General features: G+C 42.2%; 1 protein-coding gene across 1 annotated transcript in view; it reads left to right on the top strand.

Annotated features, from left to right (window-relative positions):
- The first annotated feature begins 1,490 nt into the window (after positions 1-1,490).
- Positions 1,491-21,639, top strand: part of LOC138267784 (fatty acyl-CoA hydrolase precursor, medium chain-like) — a 548,521-nt gene continuing 528,372 nt past the window's right edge. The window contains exon 1 of the mRNA XM_069216985.1: positions 1,491-1,740. Within this exon, the coding sequence (XP_069073086.1) occupies positions 1,668-1,740 (73 nt within the window). The 5' untranslated portion in view covers positions 1,491-1,667. The remainder of the gene's footprint in view (positions 1,741-21,639) is intronic.

Here is a 21,639-nt window from a genome sequence, read left to right as displayed (position 1 = left end):
GAATGGTATATATCAGTGCATATGGTGTAGAAGATGTAACATCCAATAGAACTTGATGAGTTGAAATAGACTGCAACATGACCATGAATTCTGATTACCAGCAGGTAGAAGATATTCCATCGATTCACACCTACTCGACTTTGATACATTTTGCATATGTTGCCAGTCCACAGTTCCGAATGTACGTGATTCAAGGCCAAATTCACAAACCTTCTGTGGGTAAGACAATACGTCATATATTACCAAACTAGCTTTATCATGAGAACGAATTCTGAAAGAAAGATTTTCAAGCTAGCAAGAATAACTAATCATTTTCTGCACAGTCATAAAGCAGGGCCTAAAAGGCCTCACTTAGTCTGACAGAATGAATTAAAACATTATGTTCATCTGTGCATTTAATACACATTTAGAATCTTAACTCATAATTCAATAATAAGCAGCCAGATTTGCTCATGTTACAATACATTTAAAACAAAAAGGATTCTGTTAACTCTTTCATATGACTACAACCCACTACTACATTATCTTCAGTACATTACTTTTTAAACATTATCCACATGAAATCTAATATTGTTTGGACGCAGACCATTAATTTACATCATGAATTACAACATAATAACAAATTAATTCTTCAAACACAAAATCTAAATGCTATACCACATAGGCTTCTAGAGTGAATGGACGTTAATATGGCTTTTCAGTGCAACACTCTACATTAGAACTGTTAGTGCTTTAATTAACACAAGGCATAAACTGTCAGTATAGACGATCATTGCGACATGAGGGACTGTACTAAAATGTCTGCTACATCAGAGGCAAGGAGGAATGCATTAGCAGAAAAACAGTTCAGTCTTGTTGATTATTTCATAAAGAAATAAATTAAAATTTTGAAGGCACTGTGTGCAACTGAGGAAACGTTATCTTGAAAACTGTTCCCCAGAAATTATTTTACTGCAAAACTTTTATTATTGTGCCAAACTACCAGTCCGGGTTTTTATCTTTCCATTTTGGGGACTTGTAGTCCTGTTTTATAATGGAATAAACAGAACTACAAGTCCTAGAATTCGAAGTAAAACCCTGGAATCAGGCTGCACATGGCCTAAGGAATCTTGCCAGGGCTAGTAATACTGCTCGTTTGTTCGGTTAATTGGAGTACTTTAAAAGTAAAAATAACATAAAGCAGTTTGACATCGTTAGTTTCTGTGTGCTCCAGTCTGGCAAAGGATGTGTAATGGAGGCAAGGAACGGATTTAGCAGAAAACCAGTCGTGCTGTTTGTTGCCTGAAGAAAGAAGTTACAATTCCCAAAATAACGTGTACAACTGAGGACATTTTGCCTTGTCATTTCTTACCCTTAACATTTCTTCATTGTGTAGCTTTCAGTTTTGTACCAAGTTCCTCGTATTTATTTACTCAGATACTTTTCGAATCAACAGAACATTTGGCGTGCGGCCGTGTTTTTGCTCACATGGTGGGAGTGCAGGGGCGGGTCTCTTTGGACGAGCGTAACTGAACTCTTAATCTGATTTCCAGCGGTTTAGAGAGCTTGTTGCTGCCTAACTGGGGTTTTTCCTTGCACCGCAGAACACTTTTAGAAACAACCAGCAATCGGGGCGCAAACATTTGTTTCTACACATCCATGCTTATCGCCGAACCTGGAGAAACGTAATGCAGCCGGCGATTTTTTTCACGTTTTTCTGTCTGATGGTTGTTGTTTGGGGGACAGATATTACATCTCAAGGTAAGATCATCATTATGCAAAATGTTGTTTTTGCTGTTTTTAAATATGTTGTATAACACAAAGTTTTATAGCACACCTTGATTTGTAGTGTCGTTTTCCTAACGAGTCTCCGGGGTGCAGCTTGGTCCGTAAGATAAGGCACGTTTGAGCCTCAGATTTCCCAACAATCATGCTGGAACGTAATAGTAAAACATACAACAAGCTGGCGCACAGAAGGGGTTTAAAGGGGCAGTGGAAAATAGAGAGGGATGCGGATTGTTAGGGGTACTAAGGGCCATACGTACGAACACATTTTCCCATTGACACAGAATGAGAAAAACCCTTTGCTACATCTGGCCCTAAGTTTGAGAAAGCACATTTTTGTGTGAAATACCCAACATGTTTTAGATCTTTCCAAACAGAGAGAGGGTGTTTGTGTGCTTTTTTATGTCGGTGTCTAAAAATTCCTGTGAAATCCGACAGAGACTGCACCATACCCGACTGAAAGCACCTGTATCCAACTATTTAGCATACAATACATATATTAGGGTTGTGTAGCACCCCAAACGCCCCAAATGCCTCACTCCTGGTGTTCCCTGATAGGTGCTAATTAGAAATTTCAAAAGGTGTTGATGCTCAGAACCGAATGATAAAATGCGGCACCTAGGTCCATGTGAGAAAAGGTTTGTAGGCTGCACTAGTCCTCTCAGTGGCAAAGGGTACAGGAGGGCAGGTAGGTCTGCCTGAGAAAAAGACAGGTTGGTGAGAAATTAAAGTGGACTTCTGGCCTGGTAGGGCATCTGGATGTCCAGAGAAGAAAGAAAGGCAAAGACACTGAACAAATGTGGGCAGATGAGTAACGTTAACAACCAAGAATTGGGCTGATGGGATTATGCATGTTGAGAGATAATAGAGATGATTTTGGAACAATTTGTTTTAGATTTATACCAGAGTATACAGTTAAGAGGCTGAGTTATATCCTGAAACAATAAAGAAGACGTCTGTCCACAATGTCACAGTGCTTAATTTGAGCCTGTGGTTTCAGGTGGGGCTCACCTGCACTCAGTTTTGGGAATTGGTACTTATTTTTCCTCATCAGACTTTGACCTACAACAAGCGAGAGAGAAAAGCACATAAGGGGAAACATATTTGCTGGGAATAGGGGTGCGGGTGGTGCTGCAGCCCCACCCCCCCATCAATGAGTAATAAAGAAGCTTTACATTCGTTTTTTATTTTATCACATCTGCTGTGAGTTCAAAGCCCGAGGCCAAATGTCAGCCTACGTCTTCTGACAAATTGCTTCTTATTCCTTTAACACAGATTGATGTTTACTGATGGTGGCGTGGCTAACCACCCAAGTTGGTGGCCGCTTGATCGCGGAGCTCCTGACCAAGCCTGCCATACGATCAAATTTGGCATCAACCAGGATAGTTTTGCATTTATATACGCAGCAGCTGAAGGTAGGAACTGACGAGGCACCTGAGGAGTGGACCCGGCTGCCCGGTCGGAGCTCCGGACGCGCTAAGAAACGTGGGAGACGGGCGCGGCCTGTGACTTACGGGCGGCGGCGACAGGAGAGGAGCGGAACCAAGCGTGGCTGAGGCCGGAAACGCGTACTGGTGAGCAGGGAGCAGATGGTCTGGAATCGATAGTGGGGAGCGGGACCAGAAATCGTCGGGAGAAAAAATAGCCGGGGTATAGAGGCCAGCCTGCTCCCCACCCCCGTCTCCCTCACCGGGTAGAAGAGCGCCGAGTAAAAGCGGCACCGGGAAGAAACCGGGGAGGGGAGAAAAACAAAAAACAACGAGGAGGGAACAAGGGGGGGGGGGGGGGGGGTGACCCAAGAGACAATAGAAGAGTGTTTTTAAAAATAAAAAAAATAAAAATGAGGAAAAGTGACGAACACTCAGCCCATAAGAGAAAACCCAACATATACATAGCTGGCACAATTGTGGAGGAGGCAGCAGTGGAGGCCACGAGACACCACTTGTTGAGTAGCGCCCCCTCCCCCAAAGTGTGTTTTAAGAGGACAAGGATATGCCCTCTGGGGCGTGCATGGAACAGGGGGGTACTAGAAGAGAAAAGAGCTTAGAACATTGACTGACTGCAGGTCCAGGCGGACTCTGGCGCCCTGTCTCCCACGTGGCAAGCGTGAAACAATAGAAACTTCGCACTAGACACGGATGCTACCCTCTATGAGCCTTGATCTAAGAGTTAAGCACTACGATGACCGCCGGGCGCTGCCTGCTCTTCCACATGCAAAGACCTAGAGTAGATGCTCAACTCTCACCTACTACAGCAAAATCAGAATGCATAACTACTATAAGCCATTTGTTGACTCAGTGGTGTGCGCCGGAGCCTCGACCGACTAGAAGAGGAGTGTTGGACGAGGGACGAGGATATAGTCACTGGAATACACAAAAAACAGACGTATGCTGTAAGAGCAAAAGAGACCTACAATAACGCATAAACACAAACCCAAGTAGACCTTAAAAGTCCTGCTTCCCATACAACAGGCGCAAAACAACAGAAACTGCAAAGTGGACACCAATTCCACCTCACAGGAGTCTAATCGGTGACCGCTATTGCGACTGCCTGTCGCTGCCTGCTCTTAGGTATGTAAAGACACAGGTTAGACACTTAACCTCCACCTAAAATCGTAAAGCCAGAACATATATTTATCGTACGCCATTTGTTGGCTCCACGGTGCACACCGAGGCTATGACTCACTGGAAGTCGACGCAAACTGTACAACCAACCATGGGCCGCACCAAAGGCAAACAATTCAAAAATGGAGAAGCCTCAGGCCCTGACGGCCCAACCCCAGAAATGTCGGCAAAAAACCCTGCAGACAAAATTGATCTCATTCTGCAAGAAATTAAAGACTCTCGAAAAGCAATAGAGCACAGACTAGGCTCTATCACAGCAGAATTGAGTATCTTAAGAGACGACCAAAAAAAGCTATCTGACAGAAACCAGAAGACAGAATCCAATGTCGCAGAAATGCTTCCGACCCATAACAAAAATAGAACCGCCATTGAACTACTTCAACAACAAGTACAGGCTCTGCAAGAAAGAGCCAAAGATGCGGAAGGGCGGTCGAGACGCAACAACATCCGCATCCTTGGAATCCCAGAGGGAAATGAAGGCAAAGACCCAACGCAATACGTGGAAGAATGGCTGAAATCAATCATCGTGGATCGCCTATCAGTCCACTTTGTGGTGGAGAAAGCACACCGTATTCCAAGCAGGGGACCCGTGTCAGGAGCACCGGCGTGTCCCTTGATAGTACAGATACTAAACTACAGAGACACCATACTACAAGCAGCAAGAGAATTAGACCCCATCATAGTGGACAATGCCCGAATTTCCCTATACCCAGACTACACTATGATAGTTCAGAAACGCAGAACATCTTTCCAGGGAGTAAAACAGAGACTTTGAGCGGAAGGGATAACATACGCCCTGCTATTCCCGGCCAGACTACGAATCTCATATAACCAAAAAGCTATTTTTTTTGAGACACCGGATTTCGTTTGTGCCTGGCTTGATGAAACCTTTCCACAGACAAAAACTGGAGAACAAAGTGATGCCCTCCCCACAAGACAATATCATCAACCCCGCAAAGACAAGCGAAACAAATCACAAACACTGAGGAAAAAAACTGGCCTGACACTTCAAGAAGCTCTGGAAGGCCAACATGACGTGATACAATCAGCATATTCCATGCAAGAGACAAAATCCTCCCCACGTGGAGTGGCCTCGTCAATGGACAGCACTGCAGCGTCGGACTCGGAAGGGAGCCTGACATTATTTCCTGCTGTCACCCCACAGACAGCACGAGACCTGTGTTAAACAGTCCCCTTAGTATTGGCATCTGTGTTATACCAATATTCTGTGGGGCTTTGAGCCCCTCTTCTAAATGGCAGGCTCAGGCGGTAGAGCTCTGCGGTCTTCACAGTTAACAAAGGAACCCGCTGTTCATGGGCAAGAACCATAGACTGCACATCTTGTACTGCCCCATTGTGTAGGCTCCTTACTATTCGTATGCTTTTGTTATAATATAACTGTTAAGTATTGCAGAAAAGTTTGGCAGAGCTGGTTTGAGCTTTGCCCAGTATTTTGATTAAGATTTAGTATTGTTCACTATTACACACAGTTGACATCCACAAATACATCAAACATACTACTACAAAGGGGATATCAGACATGGCGAGTCATGGGAGGGATAGAGAGGTTAACATCCCAGAATGGCTACACAATGTGAGTATAACATTGTCACTTGGAATGTAAGGGGAATGGGAGCTATACAAAAAAGACATAGAATATTGGCCCAATTAAATCGTCGAAAAATCGTTGCCTACTTAAGGAGACCCATCTTACCACCCATGAAGCGACAAAACTCTGTAAAAAATGGAGGGGACAATTTTTACACACATCATACTCAGCGTTTGCACGAGGGGCGGCTGTGTGGATTAGGGCTGGAGTACCTTTTGAAATACTAGATACCAAGATAGACGTTGAGGGCAGATGCACTCTAATCAGAGGCAACCTAGATGGGAAACCCATAGTATTAGGTAGCATTTACACCCAAAACGTTGGACAGGATGCATTTCTGGAGAGACTGTCGAAGACATTGCTACAATGGGCACATATCCCGTGGGTATTGGGGGGAGTCTATAATGCAATACTTGATATCGCCTTGGATCGCAGCACCCCACCACTGTCTGGGACGAATGTCCAAAAGCAAGCTGAAGCGCTAAAAACTTGGCTACAGGGCTGGTCACTCACAGATATATGGTGGGCTAAAAATGCTGGTATGAGAGAATACTCCTTTTTCTCTCATCTACATAAAGTACACATAGACTAGATCGTATAGTATGTACAACATCATTACAGGCACAAGCGACCAAGACTACATACTTGGGTAAGACGCTCTCTGACCATAATCCCTTAGAATTAACCATATTATGGGGACGATCGTCTACGCCTATCCCTACGTGGTGTGTACAGCCATCGGTATTAGAAGACACTCCTCTGAGGGTCAAAATAGCCCAGATGATCACCACCTTCTTTAAAAACAATACAGGTTCAGCGTCCTCCACTCTGGGGGAGTGGGAAGGGTTCAAAGTGGTGGTAAGAGGTACATTGATGAGTACTGTATCGGGAGTGCGGAAAATACTGGTGCGAGAACTGCAACAAGTAGAGGAACAGCTGGGAATATTAGAAAGGGAATCAATATCACAGCCCTTCAAAGCCCAACACCTACAAGAAGCAAGAACCGAACACCCACAACTTCTTGAAAGATTAAGAAAGTTCGACTACGCTAAATATAGGGAACGAGCGCACAGTGAGGGAGACAAGGCGGGTGCACTCTTGGCATGTCTGATAAGAGATGAGCCATCCACCACTCCTATAATACATATCAACACTCCACACCAAGAAAACATAACCACACAACTGGAAATTAACACAGCTTTCCTGGACTACTATACAGCCCTATACTCCGCCCCATCACTAACGGAGCGGTCAGAAACTAACGCCTTTCTAGCTAATATTAAGCTTCCGACACTCCACAAAGAGGCTAGAGAGAAGCTAAGCGCCCAAATAACACAAGGAGAGATACAAGAAACCATTAAGGGCATGGCACGCAATAAAGCGCCGGGTTCAGATGGCCTTCCATCCGAGTTTTATTTTTTATACAGTGCACAGCTTGTCCCACACCTGGAGCGACTATACCAAGCCTCATTGACATCAGGACATCTTCCAGACACTACTAAACAGGCAATAGTAACTTCCCTCTTGAAACCGGGTAAAGATGAAACTGATATTTCATCCTACAGACCACTATCCTTACTGAACACAGAGTATAAGATATTAGCGAAAATACTAGCGCAGAGACTTCTTGGTTATATCAGTAACCTGATCCATACGGATCAATGCGGATTTGTCCCGTCCCGAAGTACCTCTCTCAATATCCACCGCTTATATCATGTAATGGACGTGGCCAGGAGGGGATACCCCCAGGCGGGCTGTCTCTCACTGGATTTGCGCCAGGCCTTTGACTCTCTGCACTGGGACTATATGCTTGCAGTGTTGGAAAAATTTGGGATTCTCCCGGACTATATAAAGTGGGTCCGTCTCTTATATGCCGCACCAATGGCAAGAGCACGCACAGGACAGAATATCTCCGACTCCTACCAGGTAGGCATAGGCACTAGGCAGGGGTGTCCTTTGTCCCCCTAATTGTTTGTCCTGGCAATAGAACCCCTGGCACAACTACTGAGAAAAGATAGTGGACCATGGGGAATAGACATAGAAAATACAAAGCATGCAGTCTCATTATATGCAGATGATATTATATTATATATCAAAGATCTTCGACACCCCCGATACAATAGCACTTATTTTCCAAAGGTTCACACCACTGTCAGGGCTGGCTATTCATTTTAACAAACCTATAGCGTTTGCCTTCTATGGATCGGATGGTGATAATACAATACCATTTGGTGAGAAACAATTACAAAAGGCCATGAACACATTCCGATATTTAGGTATCCAGATATATCGCACCCCGACCGATCTACTGGATCTATTAGATCACACTGACAATATTGATTGCGGGCAGACTAGCCCTAGCCAAAATGGTAATGCTGCCCCGCCTCTTATATTATTTTGAGAATTTACCATTGAGGGTACCGGAAACCTACTTTAAAACACTCAACTCAATGTTACTAGATCTTATATGGGGAAGAGGTAGGCGTTGGATAGGCTTGCTCAAATTGCAGATGTCTGTGGACCAGGGAGGTGTGGGCGCACCAGATTTTAAAGCATATTGTATAGCGAGTCAACTTCAGTGGTTGGCATATTGGCTAGCCGGTCGCAATCTACAAGAAATAGAATATACCCTGCTAATGTTTGACAAGGGCAGCATACACTCCCTGCTGTGCCCCGGGGGCCAGGCCCCTGAAAATATTCCGCTTCTGCTGAGGGTGGCCCTGCAACATTGGAGGTTATCGCTAAGATATACTTCTGACATACTTCCTTACTCTCCCAACATACCGTTGCTGGGTCTACCAGTTTCAGCGGGTACCTTAACCTGCACCACACTACAAAGCGGGGCTCAGGAGGGAATAAACACAGTTGGTGTGCTATTTAAAGAACAGCGATTGCTTACCCACACTGACTATATATATATATATATATATATATGAATATGGTCTGTCCCCCTCGTGCTTTCTCCTCCATGCTGATATTACACACTATGTTAAGAAACACTGGGCCACAGATAATATGGAGCCTCCTACACATGACCTTGTACGTACCATATACACTGTAGGTCAGGGTAGGCACTTAATAAAGTGGCTCTATAGGGGAGTCAAAATGTACTTGTTATACCCTCTGTCGGCGCTCAGACTTAAATGGGAAACGGACATAGATAAGGAAGTATCCGAAGAAGATTGGTCCACCATACTAAAATACCCCAGCCAAATATCCCGCAATACAAGATTGAAATTTATTCAATTCGCCATACTGCATAGAGCATACCTCACACCAGATAGACTACATATCCTATACCCAGGGACATCCTCGGCCTGTCTCAGGTGTGGAGCGAGGGACGCTGGCCTCCTACGCATGATCTGGAACTGCCCCGGTATAGCAGCATATTGGAAGGGAGTAACTACCATATTAGGCAAAATGACTGGCAATATCATGCAATACACAGTGGAAGTGTGCATACTCGGTTTGCTCCCACACTTAAAAAAAAAACAAAAAAAAAAACTCAGACTGATAAATCTGGCACTGATACTAGTGAAACGCCTCTTGACAAGACGCTGGAAAGCTACAATAGCCCCCACAGTAGCTCAATGGAGTGCGGAGATGATGGAATGGGGGAGGGCAAAGGGAGCGGCACTTAGACGAGAAGACATCACTGGAATGAGAGAGTGCCCGGTGGCCCCAGATTGGGATGCACTAGTGGAAACGTTTGTGACAATGAGTAAGGAAGAAGACACGCAGATAAAACACCAAAATTCCAAAAACAAAGCATCTTCACAAATGTACCACACCCCGCGCACGCCAATGGTCAGAATATGAAGGGCCGAGCTGGGAATTAAATAAATAAACAAGGGAAACAGAAACGACATAACCCCCAAACTGACTGGAAAATACAAAGCTGTAAAGATAGGATCAATAGTGAGAATTTGAGACCTGGTAACTAGAAACCCCATGTACATTTAGAACGGATGACTAGTTAGTAGATAAAAGTTAAGTAGAAATGTTAAACAGTTAAAAGTTTGAACAGGCAATAAACGATGCAATTTACAGTATAAAATTTTAATAAAATGTAAAAAACAAACAGAAAAGAGATGCATATGAATAGTAGTATATGAGAACGCGATGAAGATATGGTGACAAAGCTGTTTTGAGTAATATAACAAATGCTATTAGATGTTTAAAAATAGCAATGTATGTACTGCCTTGACAACAATAAAAATGTGTTTAAAAAAAAAAAAAGATTGATGTTTCCTTTTCTCTGACTGCAAAATGAGAGGATTTTGTAAAGTGAATTATCAGACTATTTTGCTGGTAGTAGTTTGAAAGGGAAGACCATAGGATGTAATTTTTTCCCCAAATACAACTACATTGAGGCCCATATTTATACTTTTTGACGCAAAACTGCGCCAACGCAGCGCCGGCTAACGCCATTCTGAAGCGCCATGCGGGCGCCGTATTTATTGAATGACGTTAGCCGGCGTTAGCCGCCGTCGCCGTCTGGTGTGCGTTAAAAAAAACTACGTACACCAGGCAGCGCTGGCATAGGGGGATATGGGGCTTGGGCGTCAAGAAATGGGGCAAGTCAGGTTGAGGCAATTTTTTCGTCTCAACCCGATTTGCGCCATTTTTTACGACTCCCAACCCCCATAGAAATTACTCCTCTCTTAGCAAAGACAGGAGTCATGCCCCCTTGCCCAATGGCCATGCCCAGGGGACTTCTGTCCCCTGGGCATGGTCATTGGGCATAGTGGCATGTAGTGGGGCACAAATCAGGCCCCCCTATGCCACAATTAAAAAAAAAAAAAAACACTTACCTGAACTTACCTTAATGTCCCTGGAATGGGTCCCTCCAGCCTTGGGTGTCCTCCTGGGGTGGGCAAGGGTGACAGGGGGTGTCCCTGGGGGCATGGGAGGGCACCTCTGGGCTCCTTCAGAGCACACAGGTCCCTTAACGCCTGCCTTTTGCAGGCGCTAAAAAACGGCGCAAAAGCGGCCGTACGTCATTTTTTTTGACCCGCCCACTCCCGGGCGTGATTTTTGCCCGGGAGTATAAATCCGACGCACATGCCTCGGAGTCGATTTTTTTAGACGGGAACGCCTACCTTGCATATAATTAACGCAAAGTAGGTGTCCACGCTAAAAAATGACGCTAACTCCATGGACTTTGGCGCTAGACGCGTCTAACGCCAAAGTATAAATATGGAGTTAGTTTTACGTCTAAATTGCGTCAAAAAAAACTACGCAATTCCGGCGCAAACGGAGTATAAATATGCCCCTTAATTATATGTAAATGAACTGTACACATTTTTTCAAAATCTATCCGAAGTTAGGAAAGAACAAATGAAGCACTTCTTTGTAATTCTGAAGTGTGATAGAATGATTTTAAATTGATCAAAACAAACTTACTTGGTAATGTGAAAATGTTAAATATTTGAAGAAAACTGTTGACTACAAGTTATTATTCGTTCCCTCTATAGGTTTATCAGTACAACAATTTGTTACTCTTAATTCTATGGCCATTGACACCACGCCATTCTTCAGTAAATATATTTTTGAATTTCTCTTGCTGAAAGGCTCAATTGCTATACTTTTCCTTGTGTGATGCTTGCATTTTTCATAATTCCTGTAACATGAGTGATGTAACATTGATGACAGTACTCTCACTCTGAAAACTGTTCCAGCACCACTAGAGAGAAAGAAAGAGAGACAGAAAAATAGCGACACAAGGAGAAAGCAGGGATGAAAATGACCCTCATGAGTGAGATAAGGAATCAGGGAGTGTTTGGCGGTGGATTAAAGAGGCTTGATGAGAAATAAACATTACACTGCCTTGTTATTCAGCTCCCTGGCATTCAGTAGCGTGGGTGTGGGTGCATCAGCAAAACCTTGGACTTTGGCACTTATTTTTTTAAAACATACACACTGCAGTAAAGGATAGCAGTGCGAGACTTTGACCCGAGGAGCAAATATAAGAGTGCAAGCTCAAGTGTCACCCTTTATTTTTTTTATCCGAGACAAATTCTGCAACAACACAGTTGTGGGCTTTGACTGTACTACTCTCTTGCTTGTAAAAAGAGAACTTTGAAAGAGAGCCTAACCTAAAAGTTAGGTAACAGTAAAAAAATCAGTGAACTAATTAGATAGCTTAATTCTGTGTACACAGTTTAAAACGGGCAAGGGAGTATGCAAAAGGTGTTCCTTGTATTTGCAATGACTAATGTTCAGTTTCCAGTACACCGCCCAGTTAAATGGGTCACTGTCTGGTGTTGTAAGATATATTCTAACCTTCACTGGAGATCTTTTGTATTCTCCATGGTGGATGTTTAGAAGTAGGTAAGTGGTTGGACTCCAGGTGTTTTTTATTTAATTGGTTTTGATAGAATGGGTAAATGCTGAGGGAGAGGGTGGTGGGGGCAAGAGGCAAGGTATTTTTCTTTTTTACATATAGCCATGTGGGGTAATAAAGAGAAGTGGTGTGGGTGTGTGGGTGGCAGAACATAGGGTATTTTTTCAATTTGAGAGGGAGAGCATAGGCAGAATTGGTGGGTGGCAGGAAGTCATTTTATTATTTGTGTTTAAAAATTGGGAAAGTAAAGGGCAGGTCAATGTTGAGGAATGGCTTGAAAGTGGGCATGATGCCAGGGACAGTTTTAGAAAATGTGGGTGGTAAACTCAAGGGAAAGGTGGGTAGAATGTGATGTAGGGTGAAGATCAGTGCACATAGTTTAATAGGAGGCAGGTAGAAGATGAGACAATGTTGTGGTTTGCTCTTCTGCAATGTTTCCACTCCTGCACAGCTGATGTCAGGAGGGGCCATATAAAGGTAAAGATATGTAACTGTGAATAAAGGGAATTTCGCTTCAGGTGTCACTCTTTTTGGTTTCACTCAGAACTTCCCATTTATTCAGTTAGCTATCTATTATTCTGTGTGATGTGTATATATATTGATTGGTTTGGAAGCCATTAATTCGAACAATCAAATTGAAAGCCAGATATTTACTGTTATGAAATAACAACTATGGGAAAAAAAAGTTGTTCACTACTGGTGTGGTGTGACTAGTGAAAACGATCACTTACTCTGTGATTCACCTCCTTGGCTGGGTATGGGGAGAACTGACCAAATGGGTGAATGCCAGTTGGTGGTTTCACCCACCTTCTAATACCTCCAGAGACCCGAGTGAAGTAGAAGAGTGCAGACAGTGTGCTGCCTATTCTAACTGCCACACTACCCTGTCAGTGTGTGTATCTGCAAGCCTGCGCTGATTTGAAAAGTAGCTGTGGTGATCAGCAGTTCTGTGTTAGCCACTGGCATTGCAGCCTCAGCCATCCACTTTCAGTGTAATAACAGAGTGCAGCTTTGGGCAGCTAATGGTAGTGGGTGGTGGAGACCATGTTTTTCTTTACATTTAGGTAGCAAGGTTGACGAGAGAGTAGTGTGGGTTGGTGAGAGGAAACCATGTTGCCGTTTTCACTTCCAGTGGATTAGAGGGTAAATGAGGAGGGAGTAAGTGGCAGGAGGCTGGGTAATTTGCTTGCAATTTGAGCATGGGTGAGGAAGTTAGAAATGTAGAGGATGGAGGGGGTAGGTGGCAGGGGGCCAGATATTTAAGTTTATCCTTGCAAGGGGAAGGGTGGCCATATTGTGTAAAGCACGCCTATTTCCTAGCTACTGGGATGTTGAAATCAGGGGCCAATGTTTGAGGGGGATGCCTACTTTTCATACAATTATAGATGGGTAAAAAGTGAATAATTTGGGTGTACTTCTGAGTGTTATGATAACTCAAGCTTAGCTCCCTTTTTTTGTTTGATGTCACTCAGAATACCCCAGTGAAAGACCTCTTCATCACTTACTGTTAATCACGTATAATTCTGTGTGTCACTATAGACAAAAATGAAAAATTTTAAATAGGTGCAGTTGCACCCTGATGAGACATGTTTGCAAGCAGAAATGTTGGGTATTTACCCTTAGCCACCCAAAAAGGCATTTCCTCAATAATTTACACTTAACAAAAAATGTCCAGGTTTGTTCCTTGGAGCCTGTCTGTGACAGCTTCCCAGGGATTCTCCTGGCACCCTTGAGAATCCTTTATGAAAAACTCTGATTTGCAAATGTTATTTACAACAGGGATACTACAATATAGATATGCAGTTGTAAATCTATTTACTCACATGTAATTGCACCCTGAAACTGTTGAAATAACTATCCCCCCCTTTGTCAGAAGGGGTGTTCTAGGATGGGGTTTTCCTTAAAACGTTGCTCATAGCCATGATAAACTTGTGGGTTTTTATGCACACTTTTTCTCAGACTATTGAAAATAAAGTTGGAGATTCAATTTTGTCAAGAGGGGGAGGCAATCCCTTTGGAGTGTAATAAGAGCAAGAGTATTCTGTAAAGAGAACATGTGTTATATACTATTGCAAGAGTTTTTTCTCATCTGTACTTGTATATTATTATAGATGTAGAAATTTCTTTACTCTAAATCAAAATGCAGAGGCTTAGAGTATTGTCTTTACATAACTGTATTTTGTTTCGATTGTCAGCATTTTTTTCATTGCTGCTGATGCACACAATTGACCTCTATGGCGCAAATAAACTTTAAGCATACCAAGATATAAAGGTAACTGGAGAAATGTGGCCCTGCCATGGAACTACTTTCACACTTTTGTGTCTCAGTGTTAATGTTTGGTAGGTAGCTATTACCCTATTTCCCAATATTTTGATCAACCCAAATTATAGCGAAGGTGATTTATTAGTATTTGTAAAATAACTGCATACTGAAGTTACATTTTTTACTTCTGTGCTTTGTTGATTACTCCTTAATGCTGCAGAGACAACTGAGCCTCATAAATAAAAATCATGTTTATAGTCATCCCAGGTGGTATAATGTAACTTGTATTTGCAATGACCGATGTTGAATTTCCACTACATACTTCAGTAAAATGGGTCACTCTCTGAAGTTTTGACGTGTACTCTAACCTTCACTTTTTGCATCCTCTATGGTGGATTTTTTAAGTTCATTATAACTTACTAATTATATATAGCTGTTAGAAATGGGATGTCTTGTTGGCGGTGGTTTGCACCCTGTCCAAGTAGGGACCCTCACTCTAGTCAGGATAAGAGAGCCACACAGCTAAGATAACCCCTACTCACCACTTCAGTAGCTTGGCACGAGTAGTCAGGCTTATCTCAGAGGCAATGCGTAAAGTATTTGTATACACACACACACACACACATAGTGACACAGTGAAAACATACTCAATACCAGTTTAGCACTACAGCCAATATGTATCTGAGTAAAACAAGACCTAAACAACAAAAATCCAACATACACAAGTATAGATAAACATTTTCAAAGATTAATGGCCTGATTACAAGTTTGGTGGTCTTTGGACCAGAGTACGATGCTGTTGGAAAGCCTGTTCCAAGCCACCGCTGGACTGTCGCCACCGCCAAGATTCCTGCAACCCCTGCCATGGTGGTCCAGTACATGGTGGCTACAGGAGGCTTTACCTCTGCGGTCACCACCGTCCGGGTCACGACTTGCCTTTCAGCAGAGCTTTCCCTGGTGGTGGGACTGCCAATCAGAAGTCAGCAGAGGAGGGGGTGCGAGGAGGAGGGCTGAAAACTCACTTTTTTCTGGGCTCCACTGCAGCTTGTTTGTGTCAAGTTCCCTCCTGTGCTGCCGCTACCCATCCATGATGCTCTGCATCCCCAGTGTCCATGGAATTGAAGGTAGGAGACATCGCACTTCTCCTATGTCATGAATGCGAACAGTCTGTGTACTTAAACCACTTATACATGTGTTTCCTGATGTGCACACATTTTACTTACCTTTCTTTTCCACAGCGCCCCTCTACTCCGATGTGCTCCACTGCAGCACAGCCCACTGGCCCATTGGGACCATCGTATGATGGCGGGGTGGGACAGCCTGGACAGTGGGCTTTCTCAGAGCACCGCCATGGTTGTCTGGTGGTCCGAATGCCAAAGCCCTAATTAGGCCCTAAATCCCAATAAGCAAATAGAAACACAATAGCTTCATCTGGGCCATCACAAAGTCTTGACAGAGTTGTTCCCAACAGTCTGATGACACTCTGGAGGGAGTGGGGCTCGCCCACTGAGTTGCATGGACCACCCCGGTATAGTACCTTGGAAAGCAATGAGGAAACAAAGACGCTGCACGGAGCGGAGAGGTGCGGCTTCGCTGGTGCTGGTGCAGCATCAGTTCCTTACTGCTAATGCCAAAGTCTTGAACACTTGCCCGTCTCCATACATTTTGTGCTGCTTTACACTACATAACGATTTTGGCAAATAAAAGTTCACAATTGAGATCAGCATAACTGTGTTGGTCTTCATGAGAGCTGTTTGGTGACACAAATGGGACATGAAGACTGGGTCAGTGTCAAGGTGATGTGCAGCATACGTAGCAGTGATTGCATCTAGTCTGAATCCCTCTGACTATCTGTCTAAGTGAGGTGCATTTATACAGATCTTCTCTGACTCCTGACATAGGTTCGTTCCCAAACAATAGACAACCAGACATGCTTGGGACAGCAATTTATGTAAACAATTCCACTGAAGGCGTGAAGAGGAAAAGTACCTAATGTGAGCACCTTCAGTTTTTTTTATCTTTGTCGCTTGATATTGATGTCTTAGTGCAGTGGCGCTGATAACGTGAAACTAAAACATCGGCCTAACCAAAAACAAGGCAGCCATCTTAAAAGATATAATTAAATAAATGCGCTAAAATGGAAAAAGCTAAGTAGGGTAAAAGTCATTAGGTGAAGAGGGTACGAGTCTGCAAACCAAAGGCTAAGCTTACTCCTGTTTCCCATTAAAACAAACTAGGATTCGCTACAAAGAGTCCACTATCATAAAACCTTTGCCTCATATATGAATATCATAGATGTGAACTTTTCCTCGTTCTGATTATTTATGTAGATATGCTTTACACACTTGCTTATATTATGTTGTTGAAGAAGTAGATTCAATTTTCTTAGGTATGAACTACACCAGTCAAACGATAAAAAATCCTTCAAAGGGTGCAGTTCATGTTGTCTGATTTATATTTGTCACCTTTCCCAATTTTTCGAATTGAACTAGTTTCTTACTGATTTCTGTAAACACATTACAGTTAGGTGCATTACACAGGGGACATCTTCATTCCAAGTTGGGTTGGTATCTTTTGGTACAATTGGGAAACAATGATTGATGATAAATACTAATAATAAAGTAATGAATTAGTAAACAAGCAATATTGCCATCATCCGGGCCAGTCAGTATTACGTGCAATCCAACTGTTTCAGCTGATAATGATTTCAAAATTAGAATTCAGAGTAGCACTTGTTAGCTAACCAGTCAACCAGAATGTTTGCTTTGTGGGCTGTAACTACTATTCCAGGCCTGCAAAGGGAGCATTATGTTTCTAACAACTGCCTCTCTCTCCAGTGTGAACTGTTCCAAATGTGCACCACCTTTACCCCTATGACAACTCAACCACAGCATAGAATAAACCCTGGTCTAGGAAAATGGCTCTATTAACATACAAAACAAATCTGACTTCCTTTCAGAAAAAGCTGCTGTCCTGCTTTCAGGGGACACCTGTGTGTTCAGGGCAGTGTAAGCCTAATTACTGCAGAATAGTGAATGATCTGCCTGGTGACCTCTCTCAGCATTAGACATAGTCTTTTTTGAAAGGGCTGCACTTGCAGAAGGGGTTCCTATTTGTAACGGAGCAAATGTGCCTGAAACTTGACCAGAAATCCTCGGAAAGCCATAGAAATAGAACATCTGAATTGTACTTATCCATCATCACTTCATTAATTTACCACCTACCTTTCTTCCTGAGCTGCATCAATCCACAATTGACCGAGCTACTTTTTTTTCCCCTTACACTCAGCCATGTAGCTACACAGTGGGTTCTCGAACACACCAAAATATAAAGTTGCTGGGACTTTGCAATAAGTGTTGATGCCCTGCCATTCTGTAATGAACAATAAACACATGAGCTGTGTAAAAAAATAAAAATAAATTGGAAGCAAAAATTTGAGGTACAAAATAATGACGTATGCAGGTGGAATTCCTCACATGCCCCACAATTCTGGTATTTGCCTTTGTGGACCTGGCTATCCTGTCTACATTCACACAGCCTGTGCTCCACCACAAATTCTGGAAAGAAATGTACCCTTTCGAGAGTTTTCTGTTTCACCCTCCTTTTCAATAACCATCACAGTGGAGTTGTGGTCAGTAACTCCTAATTATGTGTAGCCTCCAATTAACAAAAGCCAAACCTCAGCCAGCGGCTTATTCTCAATTGCGATCCATAGCGGTTCCCTGTAGAGCAAACAATTACATTTGAATGGCATAGGCTTGTTTCATTTTTCTGTGAAAGTCCAGCCCCTATGGAATTATCCAATGTGGCTATGTAAATAATGAATTATTTTTAACATACGAGTGAACACTATGCATTATTCGCAGCGTCAAACATCTTCAGCTATGCAGGGTCTGGCTCCATGCTTTCTTGAAATTATCTGTTATCAACACAATAGTCTTTCCACACCCTATTAAACATCACATATAACTCTCTGAGGCCAGCATAGACTCTCACATTGTGACCTCACAGTCCAAAGTAAACTAGATTTTGCCCTGTGAAAGCAGGACATTTCAACACAAAGCTGGAGGCCTATATAGAATGCAATCCAAATACGCAACACTGAAATTGTTGAACCATGGAAGGACCAGGTAGCACGTATTTTAAAGTTATTGGAGCACTCTTTTAGCCAGAAGCATCAATTTGAATTGTGAGTAATACCTAGGATTCAAGATTGCAGAGATATTGTTTGTATCCTTGGTCACGGAAGTCTAAAAGTTCAGTGAAGTCAATCACAGAAACGGTTGCAATTGATATCCTCTAAGCTGCCAAGGACCTCATCTGCTTGAGGTATGTGGTGTACATTGACTTGGTGGCAGAGTTCAGACACCTGTACCTCTCATAGATGAGGAGGTATGAGGAACCTCCTTCAGGTCTCATTTTGGTATGAGAACCTCTCACATGTACCTAGAACATCTAGAAACTTAAAAAATCACAGGATCAGCAATTTGGGAACAACTTTATTAATGCTCATGCTCACCTTCTCTAACATCTTCTTTTCACAGCAAAGCTGTCTCTGTTGCCACTTATCACAGTCAGTCTATTTAGGAAGCTAAGGTTGTAAAGAAACAGTTCAGTTTAGTTGAGGTTATAAAGAAACAATACAGTATACTATTATTTTATTTGCTTATAATCATTTTTCTGTCCTTGTTATGTTGGGAGAGAGATTTACTCACTTCCGTAAGCCATTGTTCACTGTCCTGCTTCCACTGTCAATGCTTCATGCAATCCCTGTCTTTCTGCGGTTACTTGTGGTTGACAATGATAACTCTTTGGGGGATCCTTGTGGTTTCAAGACTAATAATTTAAACTATGACCATATTGCCACCTTAGGGGCTCTAAATTTCACAGGCTCCACCACCTAGACCTTTCGTTTGAGCTTCTGCTCAGTCAGACAACTCCACTGCTTAATCAATAGTTGGCAGACACTGTACATTTTTCCTATACAAGGCTGTCTTGACCTGATGTTCAGTACACCAGCTACACTATCATGTGTGGGTTCCCTTGGTTTACCATCCCAGCCTTCCTTGGATAGACTCATGGGGTCACTTATGAAGTGTCCAAGAGGAAAATAAAACCCACTCTATTCAGAAGCACCTGCTTGTAGGCAAATGATAAACACAGTATCAGGAAACAGGACGTCTCTTGCAGTGAAGATTGATGTTATTCAGAGTTTTGTTTAGTACGCCTACATCCAGAAGTGTTCAAGGTGTGTAAACTTATTTTGAGCTAGCCCTGTAGTAAATTCAACAAATGGGTAGAGGAGTAATTAATGGGCTTCTGAATCCTCCTACCTTATGATGCAGGTCAACAACATTGTTTGGACCAGATGGATTACTCAATGGGAGACCTGCCCAACATATGTCAGGTTGGATCTATTCAATATTTTCAGAATATCCACTAACTACTCAAATATATTCCTTTGAAATTCACTCTAAGTAATTGTATTTATATAGTGCTTACTATCCCTGATGAGGCGGCAAAGCCCTTTTCGGCAAGTAGCACACTACTCTGGAACCGAGAGGAATTAGTGGTTGATTAGCATAGGGAAATATGAGTACAGTATTAGTATTTTTATGAGTTAATTTGAGCAGGGGATATGTGAGTTTGTTATTTAGATTGACTAAATTAATGTAGGGATGGAGGAGGGAAGAATCATGAAGTGTTAATTGGGAGCTTATATTAATAGGATGAGGCTTGTGATTTTTGGAGAAGAAAGTGTAGAATGGGTTTGGGATGAGCAGAGTGGGGATGGTGGATAGATTGATAGACACATTGGGTGATGGGCAGATAGAGTAAAGCTTACAAGAGAGTACATTTATATTTTTATTTATTTAGTTTTTTATTTATATGTACATATGATTTGTTTTAGTTTTATTTAATTTTATTTTTGTTTTTAAAAATACTTTTTTAATTTAATTATTTATCATTTGAATTTTATTTATAGATTTCTTTTTTCTATATATAATATAATATTGGGTATAATAATGTGAGAAGAAAAGTAGTATTGTATAAACACAGACTGTCAAGATTTTAATATTTGAAGTTAATTAATAAGTGTTCTTTTCTAACATTCATTTATCTTTCCTCAATTTTTGAATAGTGAAATGCTAATGATAAAAACATTTTGATCATTGTGATATAAAAAAGAAAGCAGAGATTCATAAGTATCTAATGGAACAACATATCTAGGAGCTATGCAATGACCTATGAATATGTTAACCATAGATTAATATACACACATATATGTATATACATACACACATGCACACACACACACACATACACACATGTATATATATATTTAACCGTGAGTAAATATGTATTTGTTAAACTGGCGTAAAGAGTATGTGTATAATTTATTATTATGAAATATTAACCATACATATTTCTTCAACTATACATATCTAGAATATACAAATTATCAGATTAGGAATCTTTATCAACATAGGCATATGCAGTCCACTGCTGTTTGAATATGGTAGTTCTGAAGGAAAGAGAGAACTCTTGAGTAGTCTTCTGAAGGCAAGATAGTTGTACGTGGATTTTACATTTGGGGGTAATACATTTCTATAGTTTGGCTGCTTGGAAGGAGAAGGATGTACCACCTATTGTGTTTTTCTTGTATGGTGGTGTTCTAAGGCGGGGTGCCAATCTTGACAGAGATTTCTTTGTTGAATGTTTTTGGTTATTTTGTTTCTAATGAAAAGCGGTCCTGTTCCAAGTATAGCTCTGTGGGTGATGCAAAGCATCTTGAAGGTGGATCTTCTGGCAACCGGTAACCAGTGTAGTGCTCTCAAGGCAGGAGAGATGTGTGCTTGTGGCTTTACATGTAATAGTAGCCTGGCAGCTGAGTTCTGAATACATAGTAGTTTTTTTGTAATAGTTAGAGATGATCCATGGTCGAAGCCATTGGCAAAATCCAGTTTGGATAGTACAAGAGAGATAGTAGCCTGCACCTGTGTGGAAATCCGTGGTGGGGAAGATGTGTTGC

This window comes from Pleurodeles waltl, chromosome 12 (assembly GCF_031143425.1).
Source record: "Pleurodeles waltl isolate 20211129_DDA chromosome 12, aPleWal1.hap1.20221129, whole genome shotgun sequence".
Lineage (NCBI taxonomy): Eukaryota > Metazoa > Chordata > Amphibia > Caudata > Salamandridae > Pleurodeles > Pleurodeles waltl.
Note: the sequence above shows the minus strand (reverse complement) of the source record. Positions and strands in the feature narration are given on the sequence as shown.